Source organism: Stomoxys calcitrans, chromosome 5 (genome assembly GCF_963082655.1).
Source record: "Stomoxys calcitrans chromosome 5, idStoCalc2.1, whole genome shotgun sequence".
In the NCBI taxonomy this organism is placed as follows: domain Eukaryota; kingdom Metazoa; phylum Arthropoda; class Insecta; order Diptera; family Muscidae; genus Stomoxys; species Stomoxys calcitrans.
The window spans coordinates 30894679-30920871 of record NC_081556.1 but is presented as its reverse complement, the minus strand read 5'-3'; the positions used below and the strand labels follow the sequence as shown (position 1 = coordinate 30920871).

Genomic DNA, 26193 nt, shown 5'->3' with positions numbered 1-26193 from the left:
TCAACGCTTCATTCTTCAGAATCGGCTGTTATTCCCACAAAATTTATCTGATTTTGATATAACAAGTGAAGGAGAGTCACTCATTCTTTGTAAATGGTTTTTCTACTTTCATGGCATGCTTAGCATTTCTAAATCATATTGAATTTCTTCTAACTAGAAAATTAGGCTTTTATTTTGATGTAGACGCTCAAACCAATTTCACTTTAAATGCAAATATATCCACATGAATCCGGCGAGTGAGAAGGTCCCTGGGGACTTTTTTCAAGGTCTCTGAAGACCTTGTTCAATTTAAAAAAAAGCCTTTTCAAATAAAATTCCATACAAAAAGTACAGGGTCCTGTGGACCTTATACTGCGGCAACGGGGCTGTGTCATTTTAACGCTTCATTCTTCCAAATCGCCTGTTATTCTCTCAAAATTCATCTGATTTTGATATAACAAGTGAAGGAGAGTCACTCATGCTAATGTCACTCATTCTTTGTAAATGGTTACTCTACTTTCATATTGAAAGTAGAGTATTGAATTTCTTCTAACTAGAAAATTTGGCTTTTATTTTGATGTAACCAATTAACTTGAAATGCAAATTTATCCACATGACTCGTTTTAAAGGCCGACTTATAAAGGGTGATTTGTTTTGAGGTTAGAATTTTCATGCATTAGTATTTGACAGATCACGTGGGATTTCAGACATGGTGTCAAAGAGAAAGATGCTCAGTATGCTTTGACATTTCATCATGAATAGACTTACTAACGAGCAACGCTTGCAAATCATTGAATTTTATTACCAAAATCAGTGTTCGGTTCGAAATGTGTTCATTCACCGTAACGTTGCGTCCAACAGCATCTTTGAAAAAATACGGTCCAATGATTCCACCAGCGTACAAACCACACCAAACAGTGCATTTTTCGGGATGCATGGGCAGTTCTTGAACGGCTTCTGGTTGCTCTTCACTCCAAATGCGGCAATTTTGCTTATTTACGTAGCCATTCAACCAGAAATGAGCCTCATCGCTGAACAAAATTTGTCAAAATTTGAACACATTTCGAACCGAACACTGATTTTGGTAATAAAATTCAATGATTTGCAAGCGTTGCTCGTTAGTAAGTCTATTCATGATGAAATGTCAAAGCATACTGAGCATCTTTCTCTTTGACACCATGTCTGAAATCCCACGTGATCTGTCAAATACTAATGCATGAAAATCCTAACCTCAAAAAAATCACCCTTTATAAACTCTCCAATTGATAATCTCCTACACCGTATTCATTGACATGCTTAGCATTTTTTAAGAAACTTGCATTTCTTCTAACTAGATATAAAGGGTTAGATTTTGATTTATACGCTCAAACCCATTTAACTTTAAATGCAAATGTACCCACATTTTTCGTTTAACTGGCCCACTCATATAAGCTACTCAACTCATATAAAATATCTTGTTATATGAGTTTGGCTTAAACCAATTTAACTTTAAATGCAAATGTACCCACATCATTCGTTTAGCTGACATACTCATATAAACTATCCAACTCATAAAAACTATCTTGTCCATGGAGATCTTTAACATGATTTTCTTGCTTAAGCAGGGTGTCGTCTCTAATACATATATTTATTTGGAGTCTTCATGTCCCGCGTCGCCGGACTATATTATAAAATGCTGTTGCAAATTTGTTTGTAGTTTATACTTCGATTTTGATTGATACGGCCAATAGCAATTCAACTTTAAATGCAAATATATCTACATGGTACATATCATCCGCACACTTATCAAGGGTGGAGCAAAATACGTTTTATGGCTTGAAATTGAATTGAATATTGGAAAGTCAAGGTAAGCCACTAGACCCAACATTTCAGGTGTAGCGTGAAGACGATGATTGTAATTTACCAGATCAGACAGAGTTTGAGTCGTTGATAGGATCGCTGTTATACATTGCAATAAACAAGTCTTTTGATATCCTGCATTCGATGAGTAGGCTAAAGCAAATGCAAATTTTCCAACGAACATACCTTTTAGAAAATGGGGGCCAAACTTCCCACATAAACTGCAGCAGCGTAATAATAATGCCCACAACGAACATATTAATGCAGCGAAGCGAGTTCTGAAACATTAACGTGCAACACAGAACAACAGTTTGCAATACAAAAGGAATGGAGAACTAATCAGTTGCTTTGCAGATGCGGATTTGGGTGAAGACACTATGCATCGAAAGTGATAAACAGGATATAGGTTAATAATGGTAGTTGTTTCATACGAGTCCAAAAAGCAGACAATTCTTGCTCATAATAGCAAAAAAGCTGAAGTGTGCAACAGATTATCTCCAAAAACTATTGAAAAATATGAATCTTCAGTGTCCAGTGCCATAACTATAAATTGAAACAATTTAAGCGCAATAAGTTTGGTAAAAAACGTGGTATACCATCACAGAGCACCTCGACATCAAATACTACCATATCCGTTGTTTTTGTAACCAAATTTGTATGTGGAGGTGGCGATCCTCTTCAAGCTCCATATGTAAGCAAGCTCGCTTCGTTCGAAAGGGCCTATAGGAACGTTATGACCATTGGTTATTTAAAGGCGCCAATAACTCCCCTTGTCATATCAAGTATCATAGGCACTCAGATATAAGCAAGAGCCGCTCCCGGCGGTCCTATCACTGAGCATCTCCTCTCGATACCGCTGATTGTCCGCGACTGCAGTTACAGCTTCTCCGTATATAGAGCATCTGAGCTTCTCGTAATGACGCTGAACACCACATAAAGCGGAACTTAGAGATCCAATAGTCATCCCGTGCCGAGATCACATCTGTGATATTTATCTGCGAAGTGAAAATGATGTCAATTATTGTGCTAGTTCAAATAATGTGACCGAAATATTAACCAATATATTTCCTCGTATATCGAGTTCTGTGACATCTGGTTCTGGATCATATCTGGTGTGGATATCTAGGAGCGCTTTATGAACACAAGACATTGAATCGCAAGATCGGTCTATATGGCAGCTAGACCTTAATGTGGGCTATTTGACGTAAGGAATAAAATAATCTACTGCAAATTTACCCATGAATATTCCACTAAGGAACTGGGATAAACTTCTAAATTTCCCATCAACATTCCAATACGGAACAGAACAGTGCAGTCCGCTTAAAGTTTTAGCTTAATGATATACTAATATACGGAAATACTAATGTCCTGGCGAAAAAGTCAGAAAAAAAATTCAGCGGTGGTCATCCCCTCTTGGTGCTTGCGACATTTGTGGAGTACTAGGCCATGTAAAACTCTAAATATGCATCTCTGCGCCAAAGACTAAATTCCCGACAACATATTTCACCCATCCTCGGGAGTACCCTTTACCCTGAATAGGCAAATATGTCAAACACATATTTGGCTCTCGACTTGCTCACACAGTCCTGCACATGTATCCACGGATCCACAGTACTTGTTTCCCATCATGGAACCCAAGCTGAAACGGGTATGTAGACCTCGATATCTTGTCTTCTTTTTTCTATCCAATAATTTTGTAAATGTGGGAAAAGATTTGAAATTGGGACATCAACCCTCTATTGCTCTTCAATCGATAAGGAGACTTCAGCAGAATCACAACTCGGTCACAATTCCAAGTACAAGAGAAATAACTTTTTTCAATACACCGGTAGAGAATTGACTGACCTGGTATGGCTTTCCAACTGCTTTTACACATCTGTCCAGTCATAACATCCGTGCCATGCAACCTTTCGTTTTTGAATCAGCGGCCATTATCTATTATCTCGAATCTTTCCAAACAATTAATCGATCAGGGGGCTTCAGCAGGACCACTAGTCGCACACATGTCCATTTTTTGATACAACAGATGAGAATGTATTTGACATGATCCTTTATGGCCTTTTAAAGGCTTTTTAACATCGGTAAATTGAAACCATCCAAGGCGGATGTAAAAAGTGGTCTCATTTGTACAACAACTACAAATCATACGTTGCAATCCGTCATCTTGACATCAAGATGTCATATCTGAAATGACATTGTTCTCAACACAACCAAAGAAAATTTCGCTCGTGTGTGTACATGTGCAAGTAAAATGAGAGAAAGACAAATAGAGAGAACGTGCAAAAAATTGGGGTGGTTTGCAGTGAATGTAAATAAAGAATTTACAACTTAATACCGTCAAATTGACGGTAATTGTTTGCGTGAGACCACCGCCTTGAATACCATCCATGTCTGGCATTGATAAAATCCATACTGGGTCGCGGACATTCTACTATCTTTATTCTTTTCAAACATAAAGTATGCACTATTATTTTCACACTGGATGCCTGCTCGTGATTATCCGCATTAGGAAAGAAGTCTATATCATTTGCAAAAAAATGGGGTGGTTTGTTGTTAATCTAAACACAAAACTGACATCGTTATACCGTGAATGTAAACACAGAACTGACATCTATATACCGTCAAACTTACTGTAACTGTTCGCGTGGGACCACCGCCATGGTTACCATCCATGTCTGGCTTTGATTGAATCCATACTGGCTCGCGGACATTTTACTATCTTTACTCTTTTCTAACATAAAGCAGGCACTATTATCATCATACTGGTTACCTGTTCATGATTATCCGCATTAGGAAAGAAGTCCCAAGAAGTCTATGTCGTTTGCCCTCTAGAAAACTGAACAAGTGGCCCTGGCTCATTTCTGTTGTTTTGTACAAAGCTCCTATACATTATCCTCTTTGTTTCTAACAAGCCTGCGCTTATACGTTGTCAGCTTGTAGCCGCAGCAGCAGCATTAGAAGTTCTGGCTATTTTATATAGCTTTGCAAGATGCCTAACATTCCTTCGCTTCGTTTCCAAGGGTCCACCAGTTGACCTTAATTGGCTTAGCTTTTCGCCGCCTACCAAAGAGAGCGTCACTCAACGTACTGATCCACTCGCCTACCTTAGCTATCTGCTATATTCTTGCAGTCATCCCAAGACTACATAATTGTCCCAGTTGAAGAGTCGATCTTTGGCGCACCACGATCGTTCTTTACCCCTCGTCCATCTATGTCTGGCTTAGACCATACTGTCGATAGGATTACCGAGGTAGATAAAATTGTTAATATTCTATTGTATATCCTAAACACCATATCTGAAAGATAATGTGCCTGTTTCAAAGTAATGAGTTTGAGGTTCAATTCCTTGGTAGAATTTTTGGACTTTTAAGACTTCTGAATAATTCGATTCGTTTTAACAGGATAAGTGCAAATATAAGGCGCCCCGGTAGCTGAGTTGGTCGCGTGCTCGGATTACCAGTACAGGAGTCGTGGGTTCGATTCCCACAGGAGGCCTTGGTTTGTTGCTGTTGTGGTATCAAAATGGACCAAAAATTATCTAAGTGAGTCTGTTAAGAACTGCGAGCTATACCTAACCTTACCTAGTCCAAATATACTTTAACCAGGCCAATTCAGGGTGTTATTTACAGAATTTTAAGAAATTTCCTCTGTAGGCATTTTCTTTGCAGCCAATGTACCCATAGCGGGTTTATTAGTTTCGTTCTATCATTTTCAGGCATTTCTTTAAATTAACCTTACAGCGAAGCATTTTTTAGGATCATGCCATGAGTTTTGTAACCGCTAAAATAATAATAATAACCTATTTTACAGATAAGTCCGCCGATTTACAAAATAGTTTATTTAACGAATTTTTTAAAAACGCAAAAATTATTGTCTGTCGAATAGGCGTAGGATTTTTATAAGATTTTTCTGTTATAAATGAAGAATGTTTTCCATAGGATCTACACAATTTCATTTCAAAAATTTCTTCTGTCCCAAAAAGTGATTCTTTTTCTGTAAATCATTGTATGTGTATTTTGTACATTTTAATTTGTTTTAATATTATTTGAAATTTTATAAAAAGAAAAAAAAACAACAAAAGAAAACAAATCTGTATTATGAAAATTATAGAAACTCCATTTTTTTTAAGTATTATAAGATATTTTTTTCCTTAAACACAAAAATACTAAAGCAGCTATAATTTAGATACTCTTTTTTTATTTTATGTTTATTTAATTAGCCATAAGCTGCCTGTATGAACGCTATTATTGTGTTTTTAAGTACTTGTACTTTCCTATATTAAGTCAAAACAAAAAGTGATTGTAATAAAGAATGACTTAAAAAATGTTTAAATATTGATTTGTTATAATTATGTTACTGCAAAACAAAACAAAAAATAATTGAACTCCTTTTTTTCATTAGACGAAAGTTATTCCATGAATTTTGTGCTAATTTTAAGAATATATTATAAAACGCTTGACACATAAAGAACCAATTATCGCCTAGGTAAAATTGTTGGAAAATTTTCATTTCAGGGTTTCCTGGTGCGTTATCGATCAAATAGCATCGAGATTTTACTCATCATATCTTCTAACGTCTTTTAATTTCACTCTATTCAATGCTATTTAGATCTACTGGATAGAATTTCTTTACAGAGTTGTATTGTCATGTTATCGAATGACATCGATAACAAGATTTTATGGGATAACAAGCGTTTTGTCCTATATAGTACTAAAATAAAACATTGTCATGTTATCGCAGACATCGATAACAAGAGTTCATGCGATAACACGTGTAATGATATATATAGGACTAAAATAAAACAACAATCATTTCTCTCATAAACAGCGGTTGTGTTTATTTTTGTCTATCCAGTGCAAGTCGTATATACTAGATAGATTGTAGTGTAAAGTTATTCTGGATGTTATCGCTATTATGCGATAACAGAGTAGATCGTTAACCGTTTTTTAGAACCAATTTTAAAAAATTTTACGTAGAAGACCATGACAAAACAATTAAAGGTGGTCTCATTTGTAAAACAACCACAAATAATTTGGTGCAATTCGCCATCTCGTCATCAAGGTCAAAAAATGACATTGTTCTTAAAACAACCAAAGAAACTTGCGCTCGTTTGTGCACGTGTGCAGCTAAAATGAGAGAAAGGTTGCGCTCGTTTGTGCACGTGTACAGGTAAAATGAGATAAAGAGATAAACAATCAGAGAACGTGAATAAATGAAATGGCTTGCTGTGAATATAAACACAGAACTGACATCTTAATACCGTCAAACTGCCCGGCTGTTTTCTGCGTTTCGCGTCAGACCACCTTTATTAATCCACCTTGGTAGAAGGTAAAATAATTGTGGAACCCACATTCTCTTTCACCGAATTCGCCCATAGACTATCTGTTGAACTCCGTTCCACAATTCTGGAAGCTTGCGCTCATTTGTATACATGTTCAGGTAAAATGAGAGAAAGAGATACACAAACAAAGAAAACGTAAATAAATGGGGTGGGTTGCTGCGAAAGTAAACACAGAACTGACATCTTAATGCCGTCAAACTAACCGGCTGTTTTCAGCGGTTCGCGTCAAACCACACCTTTAATAATCCACCTTGATAGAAGGTAAAATAATTGTGGAACCCACATTCTGTTACGCCGAATTCGCCCATAGACTATTTGTTGAACTCCGTTCCACAAATTTGGAATGGCCAGTAGACGTTTTCTTTGAGGCATTAAATACAACTCTTACTTTGCCATACAATCCGATCTCTCGATTTAAGGTCTTGGCCTCATAAAAGTCACATTTATCGGTTGATTTGGGAGAGTTGTGTTAAGCCCCTCGATATGCTTCCTAAAGATGACCCAGATCGGTTCAGCTGCCATATAGACCGATCTGCCGATTTAAGATCTTAGGTCCATAAAAGCCACATTTACTATCCGATTTTGCTGAAATTTGAGAGTGGGCCCTTCAACATCTTTTTTCAATTTGGCCCACATCGGTCCAGATTTGGATATAGCTGTCATATAAAGGGTGATTTTTTTGAGGTTAGGATTTTCATGCATTAGTATTTGACAGATCACGTGGGATTTCAGACATGGTGTCAAAGAGAAAGATGCTCAGTATGCTTTGACATTTCATCATGAATAGACTTACTAACGAGCAACGCTTGCAAATCATTTTCAGTGAATGGGCCCTAGAAAAGTTGGCAGAAAATCCGCTTTTTTATCGACAAATTTTGTTCAGCGATGAGGCTCATTTCTGGTTGAATGGCTACGTAAATAAGCAAAATTGCCGCATTTGGAGTGAAGAGCAACCAGAAGCCGTTCAAGAACTGCCCATGCATCCCGAAAAATGCACTGTTTGGTGTGGTTTGTACGCTGGTGGAATCATTGGACCGTATTTTTTCAAAGATGCTGTTGGACGCAACGTTACGGTGAATGAACACATTTCGAACCGAACACTGATTTTGGTAATAAAATTCAATGATTTGCAAGCGTTGCTCGTTAGTAAGTCTATTCATGATGAAATGTCAAAGCATACTGAGCATCTTTCTCTTTGACACCATGTCTGAAATCCCACGTGATCTGTCAAATACTAATGCATGAAAATCCTAACCTCAAAAAAATCACCCTTTACAATAGTCTGATCCCTCGATTTAAGGTCTTGGGCCCATAGAAGGCGCACTTATTGTCCGATTTCGCTGAAACTTAGGACACAGTGAGTTATGTTAGGCCCCTCGATATGCTTCTTCAAGACGACCCAGATCGGTCCAGATTTCGATATAGCTTCCATATAAACCGATCTCTCGATTTATGGTCTTGGGACCATTATAGGCGCATTTTTTGTCCGATTACTAAATTTGGGACAGTGAGTTGTGTTAGGCCCTTCAACATATTTTATTTCAAATATAGCCTAGATCGGTCCCGAATTTGAAGTAGCTGCTATATAGTCCAATCTCTCGATTTAAGGTCTTGGGACCATAAAAGTCGTATTTATTGGTCGATTTCGCTGATATTTGGGATATTGAGTTGTGTTAAGCCCCTCGATATCCTTCTTGAAGACGACTCAGATCGGTTCAAATTTGAAAATAGCTGCCATATAGACCGATCTGCCGATTTAAGATCTTAGGTCCATAAATGCCACATTTATTATCCGATTTTGCTGAAATTTGAGAGTGAGCCCTTCAACATCTTTTATCAATTTGGCCCACATCGGTCCAGATTTGGATATAGCTGTCATATAGTCTGATCCCTCGATTTAAGGTCTTGGGCCCATAGAAGGCCCATTTTTTGTCCGATTTCGCTAAAATTTGGGAGTTAGGTCCTTCAACAAATTTTATTTCAATATAGCCCAGATCGGTCCAGAATTGAAGGTAGCTGCTATATAGTCCAATCTCTCGATTTAGGGTCTTGGGACCATAAAAGTCGTACTTATTGGTCGATTTCGCTGATATTTGGGACAATGCATTGTGTTAGGATCTTCAACATATTTTTTCAATTTGGCCCAGATCGGCCCAAATTTGGATATAGCTGCCATATAGTCCGATCTCTCGATTTAGGGTGTTGAGACCATAAAAGGCGCACTTTTTTGTCCGGTTTCGCTGATATTTGGGACAGTGAGTTGTTTTAGGCCCCTCGACATCGTTCTTGAAGTCGGCCCAGATCGGTCCAAATTTGGATATAGCTCCCATATAGATCGATCTTTCGAAATAAGGTCTTGGCCCCATAAAAGGCGCATTTATTGTCCGATTTCGATGAAATTTAGAACAGTGACCATGTTAGACTTTTCGACAACAGTGTCTGGTCCAGATCGGTCGAATACAGCTGCCAAAAAGACCAATATTGAACTAAAATTGAACATTGACTTGAATTTATTAGACCACTCAATGTCCGTGCCGAATTTGGTCCAAATCGGAACATATTTCAATATAGCTGCCTGCTATGGGTGCTGTTTGTTGTCCCACAAACGATTCGCGGCCTCTTCACAATCATCAATATCTATGGACGGTATGGATATTGAGTTATAGTACGCTCTTGTTGTTCTGGGATTGAAAATACAACATGTAGTCGAAAGCAGCATCCAAATGCTCGGGCTTTCTTAAGCGGTGCACGATTTTCTCAATGACTATATTGCCTACATCACGCCGGAATATAACTCACATTTATGGGCAGGTGCTCCCAAAGCATCCTTGGATATACTCGACCTTGCCCTAAGAAGAGTGATGAAAATTGAAAGCGGAAAGTTTGGTATTCAACAACGTTGGAATGTTTAGGATGCGTGGCACTGTTCTATCAATACTTTCATGGTGTGTGTTACACTGATATACGCCTTCTTATTACTGACATAAGGATGTTTGTCAGAAATACAAGACTTTCCAGGAATTCACAACCGTTTGTATTTGATTGGCCAGCTGACTGCACCATGCACTATAGGTCTAATTCTTTTTCCCCCTGTTCGTATGTGGAATCGATTTCCGGCTGATGTCTTTCCCACAAACTATGACATCCAGAAATTTAAGACGAATGTCAATAACTACTTCTTTTTCTTTCCTTCTTCCCATACCTAACTTCGCCAGCAGAATGTACAGCATACATAGGGGACATCCCCTGTGTATTGTTTAAAAAATGAATAAATACAATTTTTCAATTATTCAGTACATTAGTGATATGTTTTTTGTATTATAAATGAAAATTTTTTTTTAATCTCTAGTTCATATTCCCCCTATTGTAGAAAATCGTGTTTAATTTGAAAACGAAACGTATTTTATTTTTTTTTTTAATAAATCAAACAACAAAACATGATTTCTTCATAAAAAAGAAATAAAAAAAAAACTAAAAACTAGGATTTTCCAATACCTTGAAACAGGGGTAAATAAACAATAAAAAAAAATATTTATAGATTATTGTTTTAGGAGGACATTAGAGGAACTTTTCTATAGAATGAGCAACAGAACGCCAATATACATACATTCATACATAAATGATTTGAGAAAATGTCTATCTTTTGCTATTTCCTATTTAAAAAAACTAAATATACCTACCAAGACAAAAAGAAAAAACCATTAAACAAAGTAATATGAAAAATAAAAACAAGATTAAAGGACTATAAAATGAAATTTCAAATAAATGTATAGAATTTTATAAAGGCAGTTACCCCAAAAAAAATCCAAAGGAACAGTTTCATGTAGAATTAAAAATTGTTGACTAAAGAAAAAAATAAAATCAACCTTGTACTACAAAAATGATCATAAAATGTGTAATGAGTTTTGAACGCCAGTGTATTCTCTGATAATATCCTCTTTGTTTTTCAAAAAGAAAATTATAAATGTATGTGTACACCAGGAAATAACACAGACACACACAAGTACATTGTAAACATTTTGTGACAATTTATTAGCCCAAAAAGGAGAATTTAATGAAAAACAAACAAATACATCATTATTAAAAAAAAGAATGAATACCTAAAGTATAAATTAATAAAAAAAAACTTATGATAAAAATGTCATCTAGATATTTAACCCATCATGGTATTTTCAATTATAATCGCCCGCGATAGATTTCGGGCGCAAGCCAAGCGCAGCAGATTTATAATTTCCTCAATATTCTCAATGCGATAATCTTTTAAAATGTTGACGGGTTCCTGAAAGAAAACCAAGAAAACAATGAATGTTGCTTTCAAATATTAGTTCGCGTTTTTTTGATAGACATTTTGCATCTTAATGTCTAGCTTAGACTTACATCCGGAAACTTTTGCAAACGTTTCTTTTTCTTTTCAATCAGCGGCACAAGCTCGGATTCTAAATGATGAAGAATGGCACAAGTTTCTTTGGATAGAATTTTGGGGTCTTTAGATTCCAAAAGGGGAATGGTGTCTATCAGCAGTGATGGCCAAAAACTGAAATGGGAAGATAGAGAATATTAATAAAACATTTTGAAAATATGGTTGTTGTTGTTGTAGCAGTTTATTGTGTTCTATCTGATCGTCATGACATTCGTCCGTCTGTCTGTCGAAAGGTCGCTAACTTTTGAAGAAGTAAAGCTAGGCGCTAGAAATTTTAGTGTAGGTCGGTTGGGATTGTAAATGGGCCATATCGGTTCATATTTTGATATATCTGTCATATAAACCGATCTTGGATCTTGACTTCTTAACAGCTGTGTGAAGTATGGTTTAAATCGGCCCATGACCTAATATAGCTGTCATATAAACCAATCTGGGATCTTGACTACTTGAGCATCTAGAGGGCTCAATTATCCGATTTTGCTAAAGTGCTTCGTTTTATCTGCCAATAACTATGGCAACGATGGTCTACATCGGTTCGTAACCTGATATAGTTCTCATATAAACCAATTTCGGATCTTGAGTTCTTGAGCCGCCAGAGGGCGCAATTATTATCTGATTTATCTGAAATTTTACATAAAGTGGTTTATTTTAACTTGCAATAACTCCGCCAAGTATGGTCCAAATTGGTTCATTACCTGATATAGCTCCCATATAAACCGATCTCGGATCTTGACTTCTTGAGCCGCTAGAGGGCGCTATTATTATCCGGTTTGGTTGAGATTTAGCATGAAGTGTTTTGTTTTAACTTCCAAAAACTGTGCCAAGTATGGTCCAAATCGGTTCATAACCTGAGATAGCTCCCATATAAACCGATATCGGTTCTTGAGCCGCTAGAGGGCGTAATTATTATCCGGTTTGGCTGAAATTTTGCATGAAGTGTTTTATTTTAACTTCCAAAACTGTGCCAACTATGGTCCAAATCAGTTCATAACCTGATATAGCTCCCATATAAACCAATTTCGGATATTGACTTGTTGAGCCGCTAGAGGGCGCAATTATTATCTGATTTGGGTGAAATTTAACATGAAGTGTATTGTTTTAAATTTTAAAAATTGTGCCAAGTATGTTCCAAATCGGTTCATAACCTTATATAGCTTCCATACAAACCAATTTAGGATCTTCTTGAGCCCCTAGAGGGCGCAATTATTATTTAATTTGGCTGACATTTTGCAAGAAGTGGTTTATTTTAACCTCCAAAAACTGTACCAAGTACGGTTACATCGGTTCATAACCTGATATACCTGTCATATCAACCGATCTCGGATCTTGACTTCTTGAGCCGCTAAGGACGAAATTTTCATCTGAATTGGCTGGCATTTTGCATGAAGTGGCTTATTTTAACTTCCAATAACTGCGCCAAGTATGGTCTAATTTGGTTTAAAAACTGATATAGCTCCCATATGAATCGATCTCCGATGTAGGCTTCTTAAGCCTCTAGAGGGCGCTATTTCTATCTGATTTGGCTGAAATTTTGCATAAAGTATTTTGTTCTAAATTCGGACTACTACGCCAAGTATGGTTCAAATCGGTTCCCAACCTGATATAGCTGTCATATAAACCGATCTTGGATCCTGACTTCTTGAGCCTCTAGGGGGCGTAATTGTTATCCGGTTTGGCTGAATTTAGCATGAAGTGTTTTATTTTAACTTCCTAAAACTTCCAAGTATGGTCCAACTCGGTTCATAATCTAATTCATATGCGATTTGTCTGAAATTTTGAACAATGACTTTTTCTATGACCTTCAACAGACATGCTAAGTATGGTTGCACAATGGCATCTATTATAGTCTCCAACATCAAAGCCAAGTATAGCCCAAATCCGTTCATACCCTAATATAGCTCCAATAGCAAAACCATTCTTATCCATTATTCTTTGTTTTTGCTACAAAGAGATATCGGGCAAAGAGCAAATGCGATCCATGTTGGAGTGTATATAAGATTCGGCCCGATTTCTGGATTCAAGGAATTCCATGAAGACTACTGTCCCGGTGCCCGCATCCATTTTAGGCCCGTGTATACAAAAGGTCCCACAAAGCATGCCGCCACGATGCATCTCAATCCACCGGCAGAACAGAAGAAGGTCTAAATGAAAAAGGCGCCAGGTACTTGAAATCCTCAGTCTAAGTGCGATCTTTGTTCAAACGCACTCAACAAACAGTTGAGAGCGGATGGGCGAGTTCACAAGTTGCGGATAGTGGAATTCTTCATATACGGAGTGACCGCGGACATTTAGCCATATCGGCCGTGCGGAACCGGCTTTTGCTTAAATACTGAGAGCCTGTGATGCTCGATATGCCATAACGTTATTGCCGCCTTTAAATAACCAATGGCCACCATGTTCCCACAGCGATCGGTACTATGGACTTGACGCTTGAAAAGGATCGCTACCTCCACATGCAAATGTGGCTCCTAAAACAACAACAAAACCAATATGAGAGGAAAACGAATGATCTCTTCTTATTATTAGACTTGACCATTATAGCATACGAAGATTAACACGTTCTCCGAGTATGGTACAATCTGTATCGGATAAGTGTGGGGCCTCAATTTTATTTCTATGCGAAATGTTGATGAAACTTCTTTCCAAAGTTCCATATCTATAAGGAATTTTGATATAACAAGACTCTGGTAGCACACGTAGGTAACAGAAAAGTTTTCCCTTTTAACCTTTACTGATTAACACTTCCAGTTTATGTTGATACTTACTATTCTGGCGTTATTTTGGAATCCAATAAGTTCACAAGCAGTTCGGCGGCTGGCAGAAAATCTCGTTTCCTATAGAATTGGTAGAAATCAAAATATTTTACTAAGAATACCAATCTTGGTGAGATAAACATTTTGGCACCAATATTGGCAATAATATCCGGACACAGCATGTCACCAGTTTTCGAATAATGCTAAAATAATCAAATTTAATACAGCACTACAATAAAATAGTTGCTTTTATAAAGATTACTTACCTTTAGAAGGAAATCTGCTATAGAGGTTACATAAATTGTATCCTTTGAACGTATTGCCCATTCCAATGCATTGCCATAGCGTTCCTCATCTAAAGACTGTTTTGCTTGTACTTTGCAGATTTCTTGTTCTGCATTATAAAAACCCATTTTATTGCAGATTTCTAAAATTTTAATAGCTTGGCGTTCAGTTTTAATGGGAATTTTTGTTAAGCACAATTCCAAGGCAGCAACTCCTAGAGATATTAAAAATAAATTTTAATCGAAATATGTTTGGAATGTAAAAGCAAGGTTGGTTTTTACCTTCTTCTGAACAGTATTGTAGGTAATCCATGCCCAGTTGCCATAAAGAACTGCGAGTCATAAGATTACTGCCAAATTCATAAAGCAAGGAATCTCTAAGTTTTATACAGTCACTAAAATTAATGAACAACAAGTTATAAGTCTTTTGGTTTTTGTTAGGGAAATCGTGCAACCTACTTCATTTGATGTTCTCCCACCACTTGCAGCTGCCCACAATTGTACAGCAAATCTGTTAGATGTGTTACAAACCATTGATTATCGGCCATAAGTTGAATGGCATGTATCACCTGATGCATATCATTCTCCATCAAACTCAATATAACCTTATCCAAATGTTTCAATTGTGGCTCCTTTCCCTGTTGTGTCTTCATGCGGGCCCAACGATCTAGCCATGAATTGGCTGCTGTTCCCAATTCAAAATGTTTACACGCCGGATTGGTATAAAATAAATAGCCCGGCAGGTACTCATACCAATAGTCGGAGTTGTGTATATGTGTATTCCATGTTTGAGTATCGCCAATGATAAGTTGTACAAGTTCCTCCAAAGAAGGTTCAATTGATAAAATATTGGCGGTAAGCTTACGTTCGGTGTCGGTTATCCAATATTGCCATTGGGAACGGAATTTTTGTATTGAGAAGCCACCATATACCTGTGAAGTGGAAAATAGAAAATCAAATAAATATTCTTTCGAAAGGGTACATGGTAAGAAGGTTAAAAGGGGGGCATACAAACTTTTTTGATTTTCGAACGCCCAAAAAAACACTTTGATTGTATACCCATATCAGTAGTACTGTAGTTGTTATGGAAGACACTTTCTAGTAAGAGGAGATAACGATATTTGACAATTTTTTTTGACAATCATAGTTACAGAAATTTAGAATAGTTTTGCATGGCACCGGATTACTACAGTTTGGAACTTTGAGCTCCGATTTGTTTGGTGTTCATTGTCCAGAGGTTGCGGATCCTGGCACGGGATGGCTGTGACCACCACACAGCCTGGATCTGTGTGGTTTTCATTGCTGTCCCAACAAGCTTAGGTGCGAGCTACCGGAGGATCCACAGGTTACGGGTTGTGGAATGCTCAATACGGAGTAGCTGCAACGGCAGTCGCGGACAATCAGCGGTATCGAGTCGAGAGCCTCAGTGAGAGGCCGGGCGGCACCGACTCTGGCACAAATACTGAGTGCCTATGAAGCTCGATATGACAAGTCGGGTTATTGGCGCCTTTAAAAAACCAATGGCCACCATGTTCCTGCGGCGATCAGTCTTTTGGACCAGAACGAGCGTGCTCACCTACAGGAGCTTGACGAGGATCGCCACCTCCATATGAAAATGCGGCTACAACAACAACACCAACAACAGGTTGCGGATAGTGGGTCCGTTATGAGTAGCTCCAACGGCAGTTGTGGACTATCAGCGACATCAAGTGGAGAGTCTCAGTGAGAGGCCGGCCGGCACCGCTTCTTGCTTAAATACTAAATGCCTGTGATACTCTATGACAAGGCGAGTTATTGGCGCCTTTTAATAACCTAGCGTCCTAAGGACCGGAATGAGCTAGCTCTCATATGTGAGTTTGACGAGTATCGCTACCTCCCCATATAAATATGTAGTTACAACAACCACATAGTTTTCACTTCTCTCAACTTACATTAAATGTTGGCATTGCCTTCAGTATCTGCTCGGTCATCTTAAATGCGGCACTTTCCGTCTGCGGATGTAATTGCAAAAGTGCTCGTGCCACATCCACTTGTCCTTGCAGCACCAAACCTTTTAAAGCAGGCCAATACTCCTCACTATCGCTGGCATCACGACCCATCAACAGCAAATCAGTGGCCATACGTTCCGAGGCGGGAAAATGAAAACGTACCCATTCCAATAATTGTGGCACCACCACATTCGAAGGAGTTTGATCCAAGAACAATATTTCACTTAGATGCCAAACACATTCGATGGAATAAAATATGGATATATACTGCTGATACATTTCCTTTTCAGCGGTATCTTCATCGGCCAGAACAGCAGCATCCTGTAATTTCTCCAAACAGGCTCTTATAATACTGCGATAAGTACGTGAAATTTTGGTGTAGTCGGTCTTGGAGCCCTTCCGCTTAAGTGCCTGTAGGGTGACAAAGGTGGCATTCGCTTCGGCTATGAGACTTCTCAGTATGGGATCATCGAATATGAATTCGGGTTGTAGCATTTGAATATGCACAGGATCTTTGCCTGCATATTCAGTGGGATTATCGCGTGTGCTGGATGTGATGGGTCGAAAAGGATGGACGGCAATTTTATTGCCTCGCACAAATTTGCCCGCCAATGTGTTGCCAAAGCGGGTGCTTAGAGGATCAACAATTCCCTGCAAAAAAAAATTGGCATTACAAAGGTAGTGTAAACAAAAACGTGCAATCACAGAGGGCAAATGTTTTTGAGGTGAGAGCACCTTTCTGTCAACAATTATTATATGTTGTGGCGGTGTTTGCCTTTAATATACTTACAAAGATAGCAGTTTGTTCATCCTCCATTGTAGTTTCGCAATTTTATTAATTCTTTGATAAATACCAATACAAAACAACACAAAACCTCAATCGCTCTACCGGCGCTTTGCTAATTATAAAAGCAGAGATGTTCAAAAGCAAAGTGACAGATGTAAACAACCCTGGAAATGGTTAGTGAATTTTACCTAATTGATGGCGTACATATACATATGTTTTCTATATGGCAAATGGAGAACTTGAGCAATGTGAAAGTCCTTTTATATGTTTCTAAATGCAACAAAAAGCGAAGAAAAAAGGCATTAAACAACCTCAAATAATTCTACTGAGGTTATGATATATTTGTATACACATTTAGTTCTTTCATTTGTCGAAATGCAGCGTCTTGCAACTTAAATTAAGATGTGTCGCAAGACTCACTTTAGATTGCATGCTGTGTAAATAGGTTTTGTATTCAAAATAAGCGCAAAATTCAAGGAAGCCAATAGTTTGCAAGTTGAATTGATAAAAGAACTACATACACCTGTTGCTGAAAATGGTTTTGTTGATTAAAAATACATTATTTTGTGATATTTATATTTACTACAAGAATTGTTTGTGTAAACATGTGTAAAGTGGAATTGAAGTGCAAATTAGAGGCATAAAACCCGTGAAAATAGGAAACGGAAATAAAGGTACGTGGAATTTGATGATCTTTCCAATATGAAAAATCATATGCCTTAGGTTAATGCGCAATAAAGTTTTTGGTAGAAGAAAGTTTTGTACTTCAGAGAAGCCATAATAGGTAAAAGCATTGGCATGATGGTCCATAGAGGATGGGATGGATGTCTGTGTACCTTGTACCTTGGTTGTTGTTGTAGCAGTGTTTTGTTGTCCGGTTCGTACAACCAGCGGCCATGGGAATGCTGATGGACATTGATTTCGAAATACACAGTGGCTATGTAATTGTCCATATTCCCTAGCAAATTCACTACTCTCGATGTTAGATCATGCAGTGGACTGTACATGTATCCATGCCTACGAAGAGCCGTTGTATGTTAGTTAATTTGAGTAGACACTACCTAGAAGCAACGTTACACATAATACTAGAACTAGGCGACTTCCACAAACGTTTTAGGGATCATGATTTGCAAATATACACCTGAAATATACGAAAGGAAATGTTTATGCACCTGCGGAAAGTACGCGGCTGATTTCATTGAAATCACGACAACACCAAATAAAGATGCACTACAAAACAGGGAAGAAATTTGCCCGGCACGGGATGGCTAGAAGCAGCACACGGGTTGTATCCCTCAGAACTGATTTGTGTAGTGTTCATCGTCATCACGAGAACATCGGCAGCCCGGCAAGGGATAGCTGGGAGCACCACACAGGCCGGAACATTGAGGTCCGATCTGTGTGGGGTTCATTGCTATCACGAGAAGCTAACGTCCACAGGTTGCGAATAGTGGAATGCTCCATACGGAGTAGCTGCAACGGCAGTCGCGGACAATCAGCGGTATCGAGCGGAGAGTCCCAGTGAGAGTTCGGGCGTACAGGATGGCTATGAGAAACACATGGGTTGGAACTCTCTGAGCAACAAATGGGTTGGAATTGCGGACTGTGGGGACTCAAAAAGTCAAGTCGAAGGACCATTTTATATGGGAGCAATATACAAATCAGAACCAATATAGCCCCCTTGACAATCCTCAACGACCTACATCAGTAAGAAGTATCTGCGCTTTCAAGCGGATAGCTTTATGCGTTCGACCGCTATCGTTATTTCGACAGATGGATGGAAGGAGTACCCCTTATTCTATGGTGATGTGTAAAAAAGGATTGTAAAAGATTCAACTACGAAGAATTTCAACTGGGTAGACCCATTCGGCGGTGGATATCTATCTTGTGTATAGATATCCACCGCCCAGAAGCCTTAAGGAAGATCTACATGATCTAGAGCGTGAGATTCAGCGCTACAAGAGAGAACCTCTAAATCAAGCGTGTCAAGCAGGTCTAGACAACATTCATGCAGACACGTTAGCAGATGTGGTTATTAGCTACCGGGTGAATATAGTCCTTGGAGAACGAACACCTCCCATTGCACCTGAAGAAATTGACCTCCGCCGGCAAACCATAGTAGTTCTGGCTCAATTACGTTCCGGCGGATGCAGCCGCCTCAACTTCTACAGAGCAAGAATTGATGCAAGATGTATGTCCCGATTGTAACCAGGGACCACACGATACACGTCACCTGTTTAACTGCCCGGTCAGACCCACTCTACTCAGACCGAGATCCCTGTGGATGCACCCCATTTTAGTCGCAGAGTTCCTGGGTCTTAACACTCAACAGAATCAAGCAGACGAAAGATAGAACACGGCAACTGCTACAACAACAACTCGTTTGAGATTTTGTCTGTTAGCTTTATACAGTCAGAGGGAAGGGGCTTAGATTAAACCTGGGTGTTATATTTATTTAGTATTCCCATCCGAAAGAAGTTAAAAAGGGCAGACTTCAAGTAGGCGTTGACATTTTCGCTTCGGAGCTCAATAATAAGGGACCTCATTTTTATAGCCGAGTCCGAACGGAGTGCCGCAGTGCGACACCTCTTTGGGGGGAAGTTTTTACATGGCGTAGCACCTCACAAATGTCGCCAGCATTGGGAGGGGATAACCACTGCTGACAATTTTTTCTGATGTCCTTTGCCAGGCTATTATCTGATACAACTTAACCTAAGCTACACTGTCGCCTTTTGAATCGTGGTTATTATGCGTTCATGTCATCACTATCGCAACTTTCGCTGTCATCAGTTTCCGACTCTACTTGTGGCTTTGCAGCTCCTTCTGAAATTGCTCCATCTTCGTCATTATCATTGTCTTGGAACACAACCATATTGTGCTGATGGGTCTACATGCCCTCTTGAAAAGATTTTTGGCGAGAGGGGTGATCTTTCCATAGTGGAAGTCATAGAAGAAGACATTGCCCAAAATTTTGCGAGGATTTGTTAATAAATCTGCTTACAAAGGCTCTAGAAGTGAAAATTGGAAGATAGATACATATGTACATATATTGGGTTGACCAAAAAGTAATTGCTGATTTTTTAAAAGAAAGCAAATGCATTTTTAATAAAACTTAGAATGAACTTTAATCAAATACACTTTTTCTACACTTTTTTCTAAAGCAAGCTAAAAGTAACAGCTTATAACTGACAGAAGAAAGAATGCAACTACAGAGTCACAAGCTGTGAAAAAATTTGTCAACGCCGACTATATGAAAAATCCGCAATTACTTTTTGGGCAACCCAATATACGGGAATGATATGTAAATCTGAACCGATTTCTATGAAATTCATCAGTAATTCAAACAGTCCTAGTGAATCATTCGTCCTAAATAACGTTAGGATCTGTTGAAACATGATCACAATATTGCAATATTAGACTAAAACGGATGAACATATGGAAAACCCCGTTTACACTGCTCATTACATCCGGATTTATGGCTCTCGTCAGCTCATTTTATAAAGGGAAAGCAGATTATCGAGCCATTAAATCCGGATTTAAAGAGCCGTGTAAACGGGATTGAAGCTTCATGTATCTAAATCTGAAACGATTTCTTTCCTTTACAATAGGCAAGGAAAGTATGTGCAAAATTTAAAAATGACCGAATGGATATTGCGATCTGTACTTTGATTACAAATTACATGGACAGATGGACATGGCTAGATCGAATCCGAAAGTGATTCTGATTCGATCCTCATACCTATCAATAGGTCTATCTCTCTTGTTTATGGGAGTTACAAACAAATGCACTTAGTTATAGCCCCCTATACCGTAGTAGTGGAACAAAACGCAATTCTTCAAATTTTCTTTTCAATCTTTAATTTACTCAAAAACCAATTTAAAAGCAGTCATCAATGCTGGGCAAGGTACCGTCGCAGTACTTCCAGGTGGACCAGGCAGTCCAGCCTTGTTGTTTCAATACCAATTGGGCGCACTTGACGGCGGGTTCAATGCTGTCAACCAAGAAATCGTCACACTTGATCTTACATTCGTTGTAGGAGAAGGCACCAGAGGGAGGAGAGCACCAGTAGTAGTTGTTGATTTGGAAGATACCATAGTCGCGGGAGCCATTAGAGTTCAGAGAGCCCACAGCCTTGGTGTTGTAGGAGGATTCATGTTGGGCAATGCAAGTCCAACGAGCCAATTGATTCTTGGGCACACCCAATTTGTACATCTCCTTGGCCAAGGAGCAACGAGTGTAGACCTCAGCAAAGGCGGGAGCCACCAAAAGGACGGCAGCCAAAACAGCGAAAGTAAGCTTGAACATTTTGCTTTAATTGTAGTAAAAGAAAAACTATGCTATTCTTCAGCAAAATGAACCCTTTTATAGCAAAATAAAAGAGAAGCGTTTCCGAAACATATCAAAGATAATTTATGATGGATGGGTGGTTTAGACACAATGATTTTTTATTTAATTTTCAGTTGGAAGTTGGATTACATAGTGATAAGGCACATAAGTGAGCCTTATTGCTATTGAAACAATAAAGGTGGACTGTGTGGTAAACTGGTACCTTACCTAGCTTTGATAATTGTTTTCAAACTGTCTTTGAAAAGATATAAGATTGTGAAGAAAACGTAAACAAATGTGTTTTTAATCTTATTTTGTTATCGATTTTTGATGCAATTGATTCCATGTCCGTCTGTCTGTCCGTCCGTATGTCGAAATCACGATAGCGGTCGAACGCGTAAAGCTAGCCGTTTGAAATTTTGCACAGATACTTAGTATATTGGGTTGCCCAAAAAGTAATTGCGGATTTTTTTAAAAGAAAGTAAATGCATTTTTAATAAAACTTAGAATGAACTTTAATCAAATATACTTTTTTTACACTTTTTTCTAAAGCAAGCTAAAAGTAACAGCTGATAACTGACAGAAGAAAGAATGCAATTACAGAGTCACAAGCTGTGAAAAAATTTGTCAACGCCGACTATATGAAAAATCCGCAACTACTTTTTGGGCAACCCAATAGATGTAGGTCGTTGGGCAAATAGGCCATATCGGTTCAGATTTAGATGTAGCTCCCATATAAACTGATCTCTCGATTTGTCTTCTTGCATGTAGTGTTCTGCTATGACTTCCAACAACTGTGCCAAGTACGATCCAAATCGGTCTTTAAATTGATACAGCCCCATATAAACCATAACCTGATATAGCTCCCATAAAACCGATCTCCCGATCGGATTTCAACCGTACTGGGTCAAGTACGGTTAAAATCGGTTTATTAACTGATATAGCTACCATATATGTATACCGACCTCCCAATTTGACTTCTTGAGCCCCTGGAAGCCGCAATTTTGTCCGATTTGGCTGGAATTTTGCATGCGGTGTTCTGTTACGACATCCAATAACTGTGCTTAATACGGTCCAAAACCGTCTATTACCTGATATAGCTCCCATATATACCGATCTCCCAATTTAGCTTCTTGAGCCCCTGGCAGCCCCAAATTTTTGTCCGATTTGGTTGAAATTTTGTATGTAGTGTTCTGCTATGACTTTAAACAACTGTGCCAAGTAAGATCCAAATCGGTCTTTAACCCGATATAGCCCCCATATAAACCGATCTCCCGATTTGACTTCTTGAGCCCTTACTAGCAGCAATTTTTGTTCGATTTGGTTGAAATTTTGGACGTGGTGTTCCGCCATGACTTTCAACAATTATACCTAGTACGGTCCAAATCGGTTAATAACCTGATATAGCTCCCATATAAACCGATCTCTCGATTTGACTTCTTGAGCCCTTATAAGCCGCAATTTTTGTATGATTTGGCTGAAATTTTGCATGTAGTGTTCTGTTTTGACTTTCAACAACTGTGTCTAGTACGGTCCAAATCGGTCTATAACCTGATATAGCTCCCATATAAACCGATCTCCCGATTTGACTCCTTGAGCCCTTACAAGCCGCAATTTTTGTCCGATTTGGCTGAAATTTTGCATGAAGTGTTCTGTTATGACTTTCAATAACTGCGTCTAGTACGGTCCAAGTCGGTCTATAACCTGATATAGCACCCATATAAACCGATCTTCCGATTTGACTTCTTAAGCCCATAGAAGCCGCAATATTTGATCGATTTGGCCGAAATTTTGCATGTAGTGTTCTGTTTTGACTTTCAACAACTGTGTCTAGTACGGTCCAAATCCGTCTATAACCTGATATAGCTTCCATATAAACCGATTTTCTGATTTGACTTCTTGAGTCCTTAAAAGCTTCAATTCTTGTCCGTCCAGGCCGAACTTAGCATGCTTTTACTTGTTTATAGGTATAACAGACAAAGAACAAACAATTACTTATGTATATCTTATAAACTGATATATCTTATATTAATAAAATTGTCCAAATACCCTAAATATCATCCATCATATTAAATAACAACTGATATTAGCAATCGATATTGACGACATCAAACCTTAATACGTTTCTATCGTATTTTTTTTATTTAATAATGATAAGAATTTAACATTCGAGAAATTTGTATAAAAACCTGTGAGAGTTGGCCAAATAGCTCAGTTATAATCGTAACAAAGCACAACATGTTCAAGTTCACTCTTGCTATTTTGGCCGCCGTCCTTTTGGTCGCCCCTGCCTTCGCCGAGGTCTACACTCGTTGCTCCTTGGCCAAGGAGATGTACAAATTGGGTGTACCCAAGGATCAATTGGCTCGCTGGACTTGTATTGCCCAACATGAATCCTCCTACAACACCAAGGCTGTTGGCTCCTTGAACTCTAATGGCTCTCGCGACTATGGTATCTTCCAGATCAACAACTACTACTGGTGTTCTCCTCCCTCTGGTGCCTTCTCTTACGATGAGTGCAAGATCAAGTGCGAAGATTTCTTGGTTGATAGCATTGAACCCGCTGTCAAGTGCGCCCAATTGGTATTGAAACAACAAGGCTGGACTGCCTGGTCTACCTGGAAGTACTGTGATGGTACCTTGCCCAGCATTGATGACTGCTTCTAAAATGGTTTTTGACAGGATTTTCGATTAATAAAAAAATTACACATATTTAAAAAATGGATTGTTTTAGGTTTTCCCCAAATTTTAATAGGGATTAGCAGGTAGTTGAAACCTAACTTGAATATGAAATTTATGTTTGGTAAAAGGTTAGGTTAGAGTACAATGCAAATTTGTCCATGAACATTTCATTAAGGAACAGGGGCAAACTTCTGACACATCAATGAGTACTGTCCGATTCCAGTTTAAGCTAAATAATAAGGGGGCTCCTTTTAATAGCCGAGTCCGAACGGTGTGCCGCAACACGATACCTGTTTTGGAAGAAGTTTTTACATGGCAAAGTACCTCAAAAATGTCACCTGTATTAGGATGGGATGATCACCTTTGAAAATTTTTTCTGATCTTCTCGCCAGAATTCAAACCCAGGCGTTCAGCCATCAGCAATACCAAAATTTTGATCTTTGTATGCCATATTTGGCACAAAATGTCAGCGAAATCGGGTTATAAATTCACGATTTAGTGGCCAGGACATATATCGGAAGATAGATCTATATGGCAACTATACAAATATGGTTAGGTCTGAATGCGCTGATATTGAGGAATCTTGTTAAACTCCCTGCTCGAAATTTCAGCGAATCCGCATTTTATGGGCCAATTACCTTAAATTGAAACTACGTCTATATGGCAGATGTATCCAAATATGGTCCAATCTGGATCTTGCGAGCAAAGCATGTGTGGTAATCAAATACAACCCATTGCTTCAAATTTCCAATCCAATTGTACAATTACGAGATAAATCTTAAAAGTGGACTGTATTCGTTTTTGGAACTCCCACAAATGTAAGAAGTTTCCCAAAAGCCAGCAGAGAGAAAAGCGGTGGTAAGAGGTACATTTCATTTGTTGAAGATACAATTCAGTTAAAAATACAAATGGAATTTTAAGCAAAATGATTGCCCTTTATCCAATTGAGTGAAAGCCGTTGCCGATGTCTAGCGTTCGAAGCCCGGCCGGGATTCGAACCTGGGCAAACGGAGCAACAGCGAGAGCCGTTGCCATTGTCTAGCGTTCGAAGCCATCAATACAACTTCCAACAGATGCACAAAATCATGTGTACCACGGAAGTAGTGTAATTGTCGCAGAAAAAAGTCTGTAATTACACAAAAACACATGCATTGGGAAAAAGTACATCTTATAGACAGGGTTGTCGAGCGTGGTTAATGTGGTAATTGTATCATAGAAGCATTTTCGCAATTAATACGATTCAAATACAACATACCAACACACGGCCCTTGAAGCCATCATACCTCACATAATTGAAAAGTCTTCTAACCAATGACGAAACGCATCCAAAAGTGGTTGTTGTGTGTTGCTATCTCTGGCTTTCCTTTTTCATTTATAAAGAAAATCTCCGATCTTTGGGCTTGCATGTTGGAATTCTGAGTTTCATCGTCATCAAGGGAAGCTCAGCTGAGAGTTACTGGGTGCGTGCTCAGGTTGCGGATAGTTGGAATGCTCCGTATACGTAGTAGCCGCAGTCGCGGACAATCAGCGGTATCGACTGGAGAATCTCTGTGAGAGGCCGGGCGACACCGGTTCTTGCTTAAATACTAAGTGCCGGTGATACCCAATATGACGAGCCGAGTTATTGGCGGCTTTAAATAACGAATGGTTATAACATTCCCGTGGTGATCGCTCTTATGGGCTGGAATAAACTTGCTCACCTATGGAGTTTGACGGGAATTGCTATCTCTTCTTATAAATATGTGGCTACTTCGACAAGGACGAAAGGCAATATCCGCTTAGAATTTTATGAT

At 38.6% G+C, this 26193-nt stretch overlaps 3 protein-coding genes across 3 annotated transcripts; 1 reads left to right on the top strand and 2 right to left on the bottom strand.

Annotated features, from left to right (window-relative positions):
* Window positions 1-10997: 10997 nt before the first annotated feature.
* Window positions 10998-17515, bottom strand: LOC106091220 (nuclear pore complex protein Nup75). Its single transcript, XM_013257693.2, has 8 exons — window positions 17395-17515; window positions 16548-17255; window positions 15076-15548; window positions 14899-15011; window positions 14599-14831; window positions 14345-14535; window positions 11537-11693; window positions 10998-11438 (listed from the first exon to the last, which is right to left on the bottom strand). The coding sequence occupies exons 1-8, from the start codon at window positions 17419-17421 to the stop codon at window positions 11313-11315; spliced, it is 2028 nt and encodes a 675-aa protein (XP_013113147.2). The 5' UTR covers window positions 17422-17515; the 3' UTR covers window positions 10998-11312.
* A 3744-nt stretch (window positions 17516-21259) lies between these two features.
* Window positions 21260-21722, bottom strand: LOC106091215 (lysozyme 2). The gene has a single exon (XM_013257686.2). The coding sequence runs from the start codon at window positions 21695-21697 to the stop codon at window positions 21269-21271; it is 429 nt and encodes a 142-aa protein (XP_013113140.1). The 5' UTR covers window positions 21698-21722; the 3' UTR covers window positions 21260-21268.
* Window positions 21723-23936: 2214 nt separating this feature from the next.
* Window positions 23937-24415, top strand: LOC106091212 (lysozyme 2-like). The gene has a single exon (XM_013257683.2). It carries the CDS (start codon window positions 23957-23959, stop codon window positions 24383-24385), a length of 429 nt encoding a protein of 142 aa, XP_013113137.1. The 5' UTR covers window positions 23937-23956; the 3' UTR covers window positions 24386-24415.
* The last annotated feature ends 1778 nt before the right edge of the window (window positions 24416-26193 follow it).